The sequence below is a fragment of the Grammomys surdaster genome, unplaced genomic scaffold (assembly GCF_004785775.1).
Source record: "Grammomys surdaster isolate TR1022 unplaced genomic scaffold, NIH_TR_1.0 125612, whole genome shotgun sequence".
Taxonomy (NCBI): domain Eukaryota; kingdom Metazoa; phylum Chordata; class Mammalia; order Rodentia; family Muridae; genus Grammomys; species Grammomys surdaster.
Window position 1 is genome coordinate 1,945,057 of NW_021620455.1, and position 13,032 is coordinate 1,958,088.

Genomic DNA, 13,032 nt, shown 5'->3' on the forward strand with positions numbered 1-13,032 from the left:
GAGGTTCTATTTCTGCATGGACCTCAGTATGTAGACCAGGTCAGCTTTGAATTTATAGAGATTCACTTGCTTCTGCTTCCAAAATGCTGGGATTAAAGGTGTATGCCATCATGCCCAGTTTGTCCTATGAATTTTAATGCCACTTAAGAGTAAGATCTGTTCTGTGCCCATCAGCCCTTCCCAGGATGTCTTTTAGAGGCACTTGTTAGAAGCTGAATTGCCCCCATTTGTCTGTATCTTAATCCCAAAAACTTCAGAATGTGGTAGCATCTTTAAGGAAGTAACAGGATCATAAGAACCATGATCCAAGGAGATTATGTGACAGACTGTACAGATACAAGAACCTATATGTAAGGATATGGTATCCTTACAGAGACAACTGACATGTAAGGGTATGGTATCCTTAAGGCAAGAAAAGGTGCCTCGGAGGACCCCACCTGCCAAATTAAAGTGAAACAGTAATTTCTGTTGTTTAAACGACCTTGTTCATGGCATTTTAAAATGGTACTATCAAGCTAATAAAGAATCCAAGAGATTCTGAAGATGACAAGGAAAGGCCTGGAACACCGAAGAAAACTTTTAGAAAGCGAAGGAAAATACTAAGGCTCGGGCTGGAGTGATGGCTCAGTAGCTAGGAGCATTTGCTGCTCTTGCAGAGGACCCTGCTTCAGTTTCCAGTACCCAGTTATAGATGGTTTACACGACAATCTATAACTCCAGTTCTAGGCGCCCTCTTTTGGCCTCTGTGGGTACCAAGCACTCACATGGATATACAAATATACAGGCAAAATACTCATACACATAGAGGTAAACAAATCTTAAAGATATTAGGGATCTGCAAATGGCAGTAGAAAGGACACAGTCCCATCTGGGTAAGGGACAGACAGACCAGAGACCCAGGACACGACTCACGGACTCTTTGCCCACTGTGCGTCTTGATCTCCTTTATATCTCCTACAATTCTTCTTTTATGCTTGTGAGCGTGTGTTCATGAGTGTGCAGGTACACATGTGTATGCAGGTGCATGTGTGTATGTGTGTGCGCATGTGGAGGTCAGACAAAAACCTCAGGTGTTCTTTAGGAGTCATAGCTTTGTGTTTGAGACGGGGTCTTTCACTGTCCTAGAGCTTGCCAAGTAGGCTGGGCTGGCTGACTAGTGAGCTCCAGGCATGTGCCTGTCTCTACCTCCTCAGTCTAAGATTATAGGCGTACGTTACCATGCTTGGCTTTTTTTTTTTTTTAATGTGGGTTTTGGGGATTAAACTTACGTGTTTGTGTTTGTAAGGGCAAGTACCTTCCTGACTAAGCAGCCTAACCAGTCCCGTTGTGGTTCTAGTAATTAAGCTGGCACATGTAAACAAATGTTCCCCAGAGTTTAGTAGGCTCCTCTAGCAAATTAATAGTAAGGGATCATGTAAAGCCTCGTTTGTAGTTGTTTCATGAGAAATACAGATAAACTCCCAGGGCTTGGAGCTGGCCTCTGTATTGGGCAGGGCTATCAGGCATTCAACATGTGGGAATGGAGCTAATCCAAGCAGTCAGTGTCAGAGTTGAACTGAGTTAGAAGACCCCACCTTGTGTTAGCTGCAGAATTGCTTGATTGGTGAATGGGGGCACTACCCTACACGTTTGGCCACAAGTGTGTTCTGTGGTGATTGGTCATTATGAGAAAGACTTTTTTTGTTTTCCTTTTTTCCTAGAAAAAGAAAAAAAATGTAGAACGAACAAATTAAAACCAAATACCCAAAAAACCCAGACATAGTTGGAGAGAGACTTGGGAATCTGGAAGACTTGGGGTGGGGGTGGGGGAGTCCAGAATTGGGAGTCTATAGTTCAGCATGTGGGGCTGCAGGGGCTATGGTAAGAAGGTCTGACACACATGTAGTTTTGGAGCAAACAAAGGAGACTAAGGCAGATATATATTTGAGAAAGTATGTTTCACAAACTAATGACAGCGTGAGCCTGGAGGCATTACAGACACCAAAGGCAGCAGATACAAAGAGAAGCACACGGAAGACAGCTGCAAACCAGGCAGGAAAAGCTTAAAGCATATAGAAGTGGAGGACACACAAGTTCCCTACAAAGTGTAAAAATGGTTGATGCTGAGTTCTCAACAGAGCTGCTGGGGTGGCAGAAGCATGATTTGTGTAGTCCCTGCCTGGATCACAGGCCTGGCTGCAGAAGGGTGGTCAGGAGCAGAGGCAGTGATGTAGGATGGTTTGGGGCACTGTGTACTTGAAGGCTGACTTCTGTACCAGAGATTTGGGTGCAGTCTGGATTTTGGTATTGTTATTATTATGAAGCATTTCCCGACTCAATGTTTTGTAAAATATTGTTCTCCATCATCTTCTGATTGGTCAATAAAGAGCTGATTAGCCTATAGCCTGGGCAGGGAGGAAAAGGTAGGACTTCTGAGCCCAGAGAGAGCCACAGAGAGGGTCTCGGGTGGGCACGGGGATAGAGGGAGTAGCCATCAGGACACAGATGAAGAAGGACACAGGGTAAAACTAAGATAGCCAAGATGGCCACATGACTGGGAAGTAGACCAGGAAGTAGTCTAAGGTGAGCAGAGTCAGGTTAGAATAGATCAGAATCTGCCCAGCTATCATGTCTGAAGCTTATTAATAAATATAAAGTCTCTGTGTCATTATTCAGGAACAAGGGAGAGTGTAGAAAAGCCCCTATACTTTTTCTTTTTGTATATATTTTTTATTGGATATTTTATTTACATTTCAGATGTTATCCTGTTTCATCATTTCCCCTCCACCCAGGAAACCCTTATCCCATCTCCTCTCCTCCTGCTTCTATGAGAGTTTGCCCCCACCCACCTACCCACTCACTCCCACCTCCCTGCCCTCGAATTCCCCTACACTGGGGCATCTAGCCTTCACGGGACCAAGGACTTCCTCTCCCACCTATGCCTGACAAGGCCATCCTCCCCTACATATACTCCTGGAGCCATGGATCTCTCCCTATGTGCTCCCAGGCTGGTGGTTTAGTCCCTGGGAGCTCTGGTTGGTTGCTATTGTTGCTCTCTCCATGGGGCTGCAAACCCTTTCATCTCCTTCAGTCTTCTCTCTAACTCCCTCATTGGTAATCCCATGATCAGATCAATGGTTAGCTGTGAGCATCCACCTCTGTTCATATCAGGGTCTGGAAGACCTCTAAGCTTGCAATACCCAATATACAACTCACAGACCACATGAATCTCATGAAGAAGGAAGACCAAAGTGTGGGTGCTTCGGTCCTTCTCAGAAGGAGTAACAAAATACTCATGAAAGCAAATATGGAGACAAAATGTGGGACAAAAACTGAAGGAGGGGTCATTTGGAGACCATTCCACCTGGATATCCATCACATGTGCATTCACCAAAGGTAGATGCTGTTATGGATGTCAGGAAGTGCATGCTAACAGGAGCCTGATATAACTGTCTTCTTAGAGGTCTGCCCCTATACTTTTACAGTCAGTTGATTAAAAAAGCAGCACAGAAACAAAGTATGTATCACTCAAACACTGAAAGGAAGATGACCTGGCTGTATTAAATCAAAGCAGAATTCAAGCTTTCAGTATTGAGACAGACATCAGTGCCAGAGACGGGGGTGTGCTTCCTAATGATTACATTTATGAGTGATAAGATAATCCTAAATATGCATACACCTTGATGTAACTTCACAAGTACAAGGTAAAACATTAAAGCACAGGCTGTAAAAGCAACACAAAATATTTGCACAGATTTGTAGTATCTGTTAAACTCTTCCAAAGACACAAGTGAAACTCACCGTTCTAGGTGACTGTCATGAAGAAAAGGACAACTACAAAACCAAGAAAGAACTTGGCCTGGGTAACAATGACAGTCACCAGGAAGGGAAATGCTCTCATCACTGTCTATGTCCTGATGCCCCACAAAAGAAAGCAAAGGCAGGCGCGTGCATGTCCTTTACTCCTCGGACCTACCGAGCTTCACACAAGAGGATGTAATAAGCCATCCTTGTTTTTGTGAGAAGTGAGTATGCTCCATAGTGCTGCCTGGACTTGCTGGAATCCTTCCACCTAGCTCGAGAGTCCTTGATCTCTCCTCTGAGCTGACTGTCTTAGCTCAGGAGCTGGGATTTCATGGGAAGAAGGCCAATCCCAGGGGCTCAGAAGTGGGGCATGCAAGGCTGGTCAGGGAAGGGGCATGAAGTACAGATCCTCAGTGATGAGAGAAGTGGTGGGAGATAGGGAGCTTCCTGGGGTTCTCCACCAAAAATTTCAGGACAAAGGGCTGCTAATAAGAGCAGCTGTCCCTGGGTTGGGGCTGAGTTTTCTGGTAGAGTCTAGAGTCTCTAGGTCTCGGTCACCTCTTTTGCTTGTTTTGATGCTGGCTAATAATCACATGTGCCTTTGGATGCTTTAACTTGTGGGGAAAGGAGGGACTTGTCTACATGGATGACGAAGAGCACAGCCTTCGTCATCATTGGCTGGTGGGTCATCTCTGTGAGCTGAGCAGAGGGACCCACAGTTCCAGCAAGATCCAGCAACTGGCATTCAGGAGAACCTGAGGGACTGCAGGAGCTTGGTAAGTGCCTCTCTGATGTCACGGTTCCGCAGGCAGTAGATTATAGGGTTCAGCAGGGGGGTCACTACCGAGTAAATCACAGATACCAGCTTGTTGAGGTCGAAGGAGCTTATGGCATGAGGTCGGGCATACATGAAAGTGGTGGTGGTATAGAAGATCAAGACCACCACCAAGTGAGAGGCACAGGTGGAGAAGGCCTTCCTGCGGCCTGCCCCTCCTGGAATCCTCAGGACAGTGGCAATGATGTGGGCATAGGAGACTGAGGTCACTATCAGAGAGGATGCAAGTACTGCTAGAGCTGCCACAAAGTCCAGCATTTCAATGGCAGTGGTGTCTGTGCAGGACAGTTGCAACAGGGGTGAGATGTCACAGAAGAAGTGATTGAGGGCATTGGGGCCACAGAACCTGAGGCGGGAGATGAGAGCTGTAGACACAAAGGAGGCCAAGAAGCCCCCAAGCCAGGCACTAAGAGCTAGCTGCAGGCACAGCTTTAAATCCATGATGGCTGGATAGTGCAGTGGGCGGCAGATGGCCAGGTACCGGTCACAGGCCATGGTGGACAGTAAGAAACACTCAGAGGAGCCCAGTGAAAGAAAGAGGAACAACTGAGTGAGGCAGCCTGAGAAGGAGATGGTTTTTGCCCCTGCTAGGAGGCCAGCAAGCAGCTTGGGCACTGTGACTGTGGTGTAGAGGGTCTCTAGCACAGACAGATTGGCCAGGAAGAAGTACATGGGTATGTGTAGCTGCCGGCTAGCACTGATGGTGCCCACAATGACCAAGTTCTCTAGGACAGTCACCACATAGATGATTAGGAATAACCCAAAGAGCAGCCCTTGTAGGTGGCACAGCTCTGGGAAACCCAGAAGAATGAACTCTGTCACCAAACTGTTGTTGCGGTTGCTCATGGCTCTCGCTAGCTGGTGAGGCCACTTCTGAGCATAAGTGCTCTCAAGTGTCCCTTGTGATGGGCCCAGGCCACTGTTTTATTGGTCAGATCTGTTGAAGGCTCTGTAAGCCCTGCTGGGATCTCAAAGGCAAGTGCTGCCACACTATCCCAGGACCAAGGGACTTCTCTGCTTGGGCTCCCAGGGCTGATGAGGCTTGTTTTCAGGGATCGGTCAGAGAGAATTCTCACTGTGCACTTTCAGGATCTTACTCTTCATTTCCATCTTGAAACTCACTTCCACATCCACCAAGCGCTAACACCTGAGCAATGGCCCTGGGGTCTCTGAACATGAGCGTGAGCAGGAATGCTCCTCTTACACACTTGTGAATATGTGTAACCCTCCTTGACCCAATGCACAGATACATGCTTTTCAGCTGCATCCACACACATACCAGGTATATGCACATACACGCATACATACATGTACACACATGCTCATACCATGTGACATGCACACATACAATTCCAGAAAAACTTGCTTTGCCTCATATGCTGCTCAGAGGCCTTAGGGCCTGGCTTTTGTCTGCTATCCTGACTGAAGACTCAGGTACCTTAGTGGATTCATGCTTTTTCCTATGGCCAGGAGATCCCTCATGCCCCAGGAAGGTTAGAGAGAAAGGCCATACCTTCACTAGTCACAGGTCCACCAAATTGGGCGGGGTGGGGACAGAGCAGAGGGTTGCAGAGGGGGAGATGGCTCACTCTGCTTTATAATGGTATCTCTTTTCCTTTATTCTCTCCCTTCCTCTCATCTCTGAGACAGTCTCTGTAGCCCAGGTAGACAGCAAACTCAGTATCTTCCAGCATCAGCCTCTTGAGTACTGGGGTTACAGGTATGTGATTCTATCTGATTTCACCTCCACATTTGATGTCCTGACATCAAGACACTGGTGAGCCAGAGTTCATTTTCCCCACTGTGTTTTCCAAGGAACAAAAATGTTTACCATTGGAGAATGAGTAGAAAGTGTTGCCACCAATTCTCAAGTGAAATATGCAGTTTGGGAATTTCCTGTGGCGACATCTCTGTAGCTAGGTGTCTGAGGGCAGATAGGATGACCTGGAACAGAAGCGGTAGTACTTCACGGTTTCCTGGGCCCATTATGGAAGGGGTGCAGCCCCAGGTCCCCCGATCACATCTAGTACCATGATCACATCTAGGTTGTCTGTTCCTGGACAGGATAAGGCAATTGCTGGATGAGCATAGTTTTTGACAAACTGAGCAGCTCTTGCCACAGTTGGTTCTTATTTCCCGGGTTGGGCAGCTGGCTCTTCTGGTATGGTGAATTCACTTAATCGCAGGCAGTTGCCCCTGGTGGGTGCAGAAGATGTTAGTCTGCACTGGAGCCTGAGGTCATGCTGAGCTAATCTCCACTGCTGGTCTTTGAGAATCCCAGCTCGTGGTTTGAGCTGAGTTGGGGAGGAGCCTGAGGGCTATCTCCAGTCTCCTTTCAGCACCTTGGAAAGGGAGTGGGTCACCAAAACAAGAAGGGGTACCAGTACCACTTGCAAGCTGAGAGGGGAAGCATGCCAGCCTGATCCCCTGCATGCTGGAGTTAGAGTACCTGAGTACCATCAAAGGCAGGCAGCCTGGCACAGGATGGATGCCACCTCTGCCTTGGGGCTGGGACTTCCAGTTCCCAGGTCTGTCCAGGCTTGTGGCAGCAGATGAGGGTCCCTGGAAGGTATTGCTTTCCCTGAACCCTTTGTTTCGAGTTCTCAGCAAGCCAGGCAGTGTCCCTGCAGCGTTTCTGTCTCTAACTGCAGGTCTGGGGGAAGCGCTCCTCATCTCCCAGGGCCTTTTGCTCTGGGCCTCCATGATCTTTATGGGCTCCTTAGTGGCCTAGCTCTCCCCAGTCCTGAGGACCAGAATTGTTCTCAGGACAATTTGTGGAGTTCTATAGGCCCAAGGGGAATTGTGCTCAGCTGGGAAGCCTCCTTTCTTCTCTTCAGCCCCGGGGTTCCCACAGGGTCCTCTATTCCAGAGTAGGCTGAGAATCTAGATGCTTTTCCATCAGATTTCAGAGCGCCTTTCATTTTCTCTCAGGAAGAACAATCAACATAAGAGGAGAAAAGTACAAAGTGACCCCAGCTCCCCACCCTAGTTCCCTTCCTCTCAGAAGGGCGCTCACTGATTGGCATGATTGCCCTGTTCCCAGGACATGGCTTAGCTTTGTGTGTACTGAAGGTTATGGCAGAGGGTGCTGTTCTGTGTTGTCTTTCCATTCTTGGGTTTTTTTTTTTAATTTTTACTTTATTTTATTTATTTATTTTGTATTTTATTTTTTACCAAGATACCTCTCCTTCTAGGTCTCTCACTCCACTTGACCTTGTGTGCTCTCCCAGGTGTTACCATAGCACATGTGGGCTGTTCCCAGCCTTTGACTGTTGGGGAGAGCACTGGGTGACATTTCAGCACATAGATCCTGTTTGCCATCTAAATGTTGCTCTTGGACCCAGACCTGAGAAAGAGGATATCGGAGTTGGACTTTGAAGTTTTGCAAGAAGATATTAGAGTCTTTTCTCAGAGTGACCACATCAATTACACTGGCATGGACAAATTCTGAATCTTTGCCAAGTCAGTGGATATCAAGTATCTCGTTGTTTTGGGGTTGGAGTGCTGGCTCAATGGTTAAGAGCACTTGTTACTCTTGTAGAGGACCTGGGTTCAGTTCCCAGCACCCATATAGTGGCTGACAGCTGTAACTCCAGTTTCAGGAAATCAAACGCCCATAACTGACCTACCCCCTCCCTGGTGGCTAGCATGTGGTGCATCTACATACATGCAGAAAATAATCTCCTATATTTGAAATAAAGCAAATAAATCTAAAAAAATGTCATGGGAACAGAAACTGGAAAGTGGGTGAAAATGGAGCTGCAACCCATGAAGATGCCAGGGATTCAGACTCCAGAGACCAGCATCAGACTCCAGGGACCAGCATCAGACTCCAGGGACCAGCATCAGACTCCAGGGACCAGCATCAGAGTTAGAGACCAGCATCAGAGTCCAGAGACCAGTGTCAGACTCCAGGGACCAGCATCAGACTCCAGGGACCAGCATCAGAGTCAGAGACCAGCATCAGAGTCCAGAGACCAGCGTCAGACTCCAGAGACCAGCGTCAGACTCCAGAGACCAACCTCAGAGTCCAGAGACTAGTGTCAGAGTCCAGAGATCAGTGTCAGACTCCAGGGACCAGCATCAGAGTCAAAGACCAGCATCAGAGTCAGAGACCAGCATCAAAGTCCAGAGATCAGCGTCAGAGTGCGGATCGAACTATTGTTTGCTGTACAAGCTTTTCAGTCAATTAGGGTTTGTTTATGCATTCAAGGGCAAATCGGGGTGCAACCAGCGTTGTTTAGCAGAATCTGACTCACCTGTCCATTTGAGCCTGTCTTTGAGCCTGTAGGAGAAGGTCCAATCCCCTGGAGAGGTTTCCGTGAAGATGTAGGAAGCAGCCACTACCCTGACCTTGGATTCTTTGTGTTGTCTCACTGGGTTTCAGGGAGCCATTGTGTGTACAGTGGATCAGGGCTCTTCACTGAGTGTTAGGAGCTTGTGGTGTCTCCCTCTCTGTCCCACTTCCTCCTCCTCCACCAGGATTATCCCCACACCCCCCACCAAACGTTTTGAAAATGTGTCCCACTGTGGTGATGTGTAAACCGTCGTGGTGTTGGCTTCTGTGTGACGCCCTGTCTCACCTTTTGCTCATTGCCCCCAACGCTGTGCGTCATCCTTTACTCATCCACTTGTCAGCGAGCTTTCATGTTTTCAAAGTCCCTCTTTAAAGTGTATTAGTTTAGTTTTCTTGTCTCTGTGACCAAAGATCTGACAAAACAAACTTAAGGAGGGAAGAGTTTATTCTGGCCGTTCACAGGAATGTGGCCCATTATAGAGGGGGGTCACGATGGCAGGAGCAGCTTGCCCATTGGCATGGGCAAGGAAGCTCACGACTTTCTCCTGTGTCCCCTTTGATTTATCGTGTAACCAGAGCCCATGGGATGGCGCCACCTACATTGGGGGTGGGTCTTCCCTTCTCTGTTAAATCTCCTTGGAAAGACTTGCAAAAACACACTTAGAGGCTTGTGTTCTAGGTGATTCTAAATGAAGTTGACTACTTAGTCAAAGTTCTCTAGAGGAACAGAACCAAGGAGTGAATACATGTGTATTTATATATCAGAATTTAATAGGTCAACTTAAAAACAGTAACAATAACTGAATCACACTTGAAAGCTGAGAAATTAGTTTCTCACTCCTTGAGGCTGGTAGTCCTCAGCAGTCAGAGTAGTCCTGCAATAGCTGTCTCTCACTGTGTTTGTGTGTGTGTGTGTGTGTGTGTGTGTGTGTGTGTGTGTGTGTAAGCCAGTAGTTAGTTGTTCTACAAGGCAAGGTGCCTTAGAAGTCCTAATTAGGTGCTGGAAGCTCAAAAAGTTCTCAGAGAGCCCCTGGTCCTTCCTCCTTGATGACAGATTGCACATACTGGCTCTTCTCTCAGTCAAGTACTCTGCAGTAGCAGCAACAGGGCATATCAACTTGTGGCAAGAGGGAGAATGAGCAAATGAAAGGCAAGGTGATCTTCTTCTGCCCCATCCTTTTTATCTGGGCTCCTGCCAGAGAGTGGGCCTTCCCGCATCAGTCAAGGGCTCCTGCCAGAATGTGGCACTCACCATTGGAGTGGGCCTTCTTACATCAGTCAAGGGCTCCTGCCAGAATGTGGCACTCACCATTGGAGTGGGTCTTCCTGCATCAGTCAAGGCAAACAGGGCAGCTTCGGAAGTGAAGCTCCATACTCAGATGGTTCTACTTTGTGCCAAGCTGACATTGAAAACAGCCATAATGTTTATGACAATGGAAATTAACATTGCCTCAGGGTTGAGTATTGACAAAGAGGTATATGGTGAAACTCACACCCAACTTCGGTCACTGCAGAGGCATCCTGCATGCCCTTTTACAGTTAGGCCTTGACTCTTTACTTCCAAGACACTGCTTCTGCCTTGGGCTTCAGTTCTGTTTACTCTGGCAAGTGATGAGAACAGAGCTGCCCAGTCTTCTGTCTCTGGCTTCTATTCATCATGATTTACTTCACTGTTACTATTATTATTATTGGTGTGTGCACGTTTAGGTGTGTTCATGCATAGAGTGAAGCATAACAAGAAGGCAAGATCATGTGAGCTGAGCTGAGGCCAAAAGGCACAACTCTATTTAGGGTATGAACTACCAGGTTGTCTCCAAAGGAAGGGAGAGCAGCCTGCCAAAAGAGGCGATTGTGGCAAACAATGAAGAGATTCATAATTGGTTGTTGTTCAGAGAACAAGAGATTGGAGTGCTTAGCTGTAAATGGGATATCTATATCATATCTTCCCTCCAAATCTTTAAGATCATGTAAGAAGAGGAAGCAGAAAACATTGCAGGGCCTAGAGACAGTAGACTTCTGTAGGGGAGCAATATTTTCTGGACATGAAGGTGTAGTTGTATTCATGAATTTACAGTGTTTGGAACTATATGCATAAGACCTGCAGAAGATCAAGCCAGCCAAAAATCACAGCATAGTTGAGGAAGGGACTATTGAAACATTCCACCCTACGGTCAAGTTCATTAGGACAGGAAGTGAACAACTCAAGTAGCCTCAGGAAGTCCCTGAAACTGACCAGATTTTTCTAGCCCCTTCCTCTTCCAAGATTATATAAACAGAAAAGACTGCTGAGAGACTCAGAGAAACCAAACTGAAGATTCTTAGACAATCCAGGCAGCCTAGAAGTAGAGACCAATAGAACAACATGAAAGCAGCAGAGACCAGCTGAATTGCCTAGAAGAAAGAAAAAACTAGCCAATCTACCTGGAAGAGGTTCAGACCAAGTGGGCTACTTGAAAAGGACTTTCTCCAGCCTGTTGAACTGCTTGTAAGCTGTACAGTATGATCCACACTTCCAGTTTTTGTGAACTGTCACCCATGCTGAGATGGGCTTTGGTGGTGCAGTTGTCTTTGAGTAATTTCTGTTCCTGTAAGTAACCATTCACCCATATTCTATAAATTATTTCAATAAAGTCCATTGGTTTATCAAGTTGGACTTTGGTCTCTTATGGGTTTGCTTTCTCAAGTAAGTAGACATAGGTGTTGCATCTCCCCAGGAAAAGTCTATCACACAATATCTGCACAAAATCTCAGGATAGATGGGGGAGGGGCTTATGAAGTTCATCCCTGTTTCAGGAACTACTGGCAGTTGATTGCTGCTGGGGGAAAGAGAGTCAATTTTCTTCAGTGCTGCAGACTCGGAGGGACTACCTATGTTCCAGTGACTGTCCTACAGCCATGTGCACACAGATAGCATTAAATGACTCAGTGGATATTTAAAAAGCACATAAAGTAGGGAGGGAAAAGCAGTGGGGGGATAGGAGAGGAAATGGGGGGAAGGGAATATGGGGTGGATTTCATTCACACTGGCAAGGATCGCATAGACTGAATACGAAGGGATGGAGAATTATATGCCAAGCAACCAAGAGCCCAAAATAAGCAGAAGCAGCTGTATTCAAGCCTGTAAAAATAGAATTCAGGGAAAACTCAGAGCTAAAGAACACTACTACATATTAATAAATGGAGAAATCTTTGAAGAAGATAAAACAAATATTGGTCCCTGAACATTGGAACACCCAGTACTCATAGTTTTATAAAATGAATCTTATTGTACCTAAAGGGACAAAATAGTCCACAACACAATAATAGTAAGTGGCTTCCATACACTACTGTCATCAGTTGATAATCTCTTGGGAAAAAATCAATAAAGAAAGAAAACACATCATTATATTACACCACAGATCAGAAGGCCATAACAGGCATCTAGAGAATATTCCACCCATCAGCTATGAATATTCATTTTTCTTAGCAGCATATTGGTCATGGATTGTTTTAGTCTGTGCTTTTATTAGGAAGTCTTTATTTCTGAATTTCTTAAAAATGGTCGCACTACTGGGTGATGGTGGGGTACACCTTTAATCCCAGCATTTGGGAGGCAGAGGCAAGCAGATATCTGTGAGCTCAAGGTCATCCTGGTCTACAGAGTCCCAGGACAGCCAAAGGTACAAAGTAAGACTCTGTCTAAACAAACAAACATACAGCAAATTACCCCACTGAACAGTGTAGTTCATGTTAGCAGACATTGACACTGAGGGCTTGACCTATATCCATCCATTCTTAGCTTTTAGAATTTCTGCTGTGGAGTCTGAACCTGATAGGCTTGCCTTTGTGAGATGGCATTTTCTTGAAGTTTCCATACTAGTCTTTTATAGTCTTCACATTTTAACTATGACATAGAGCGTTCTTATTAGCCATATCTATTTGGGGTTCAAAATGTCTCCAATATTTGAATGCCTGTATTGTACCCTAAATTTTGGAAAATTTCTTCTATGAATAAGTTTCTATGCCTATTATTATTATTATTGTTATTACTTTCAAGACAGAGTTTCTCTGCGTAACTGCCCTGGCTGTCTTGGAACTCACTTTGTAAATCAGGCTGGGTTTGAACTCACAAAGATTC

General features: G+C 46.1%; 1 protein-coding gene across 1 annotated transcript; it reads right to left on the bottom strand.

The window, feature by feature from the left end:
* Positions 1 to 4,528: 4,528 nt before the first annotated feature.
* On the bottom strand, positions 4,529 to 5,464 carry LOC114638576 (olfactory receptor 226-like). The gene has a single exon (XM_028787130.1). It carries the CDS (start codon positions 5,462 to 5,464, stop codon positions 4,529 to 4,531), a length of 936 nt encoding a protein of 311 aa, XP_028642963.1.
* Positions 5,465 to 13,032: the final 7,568 nt, after the last annotated feature.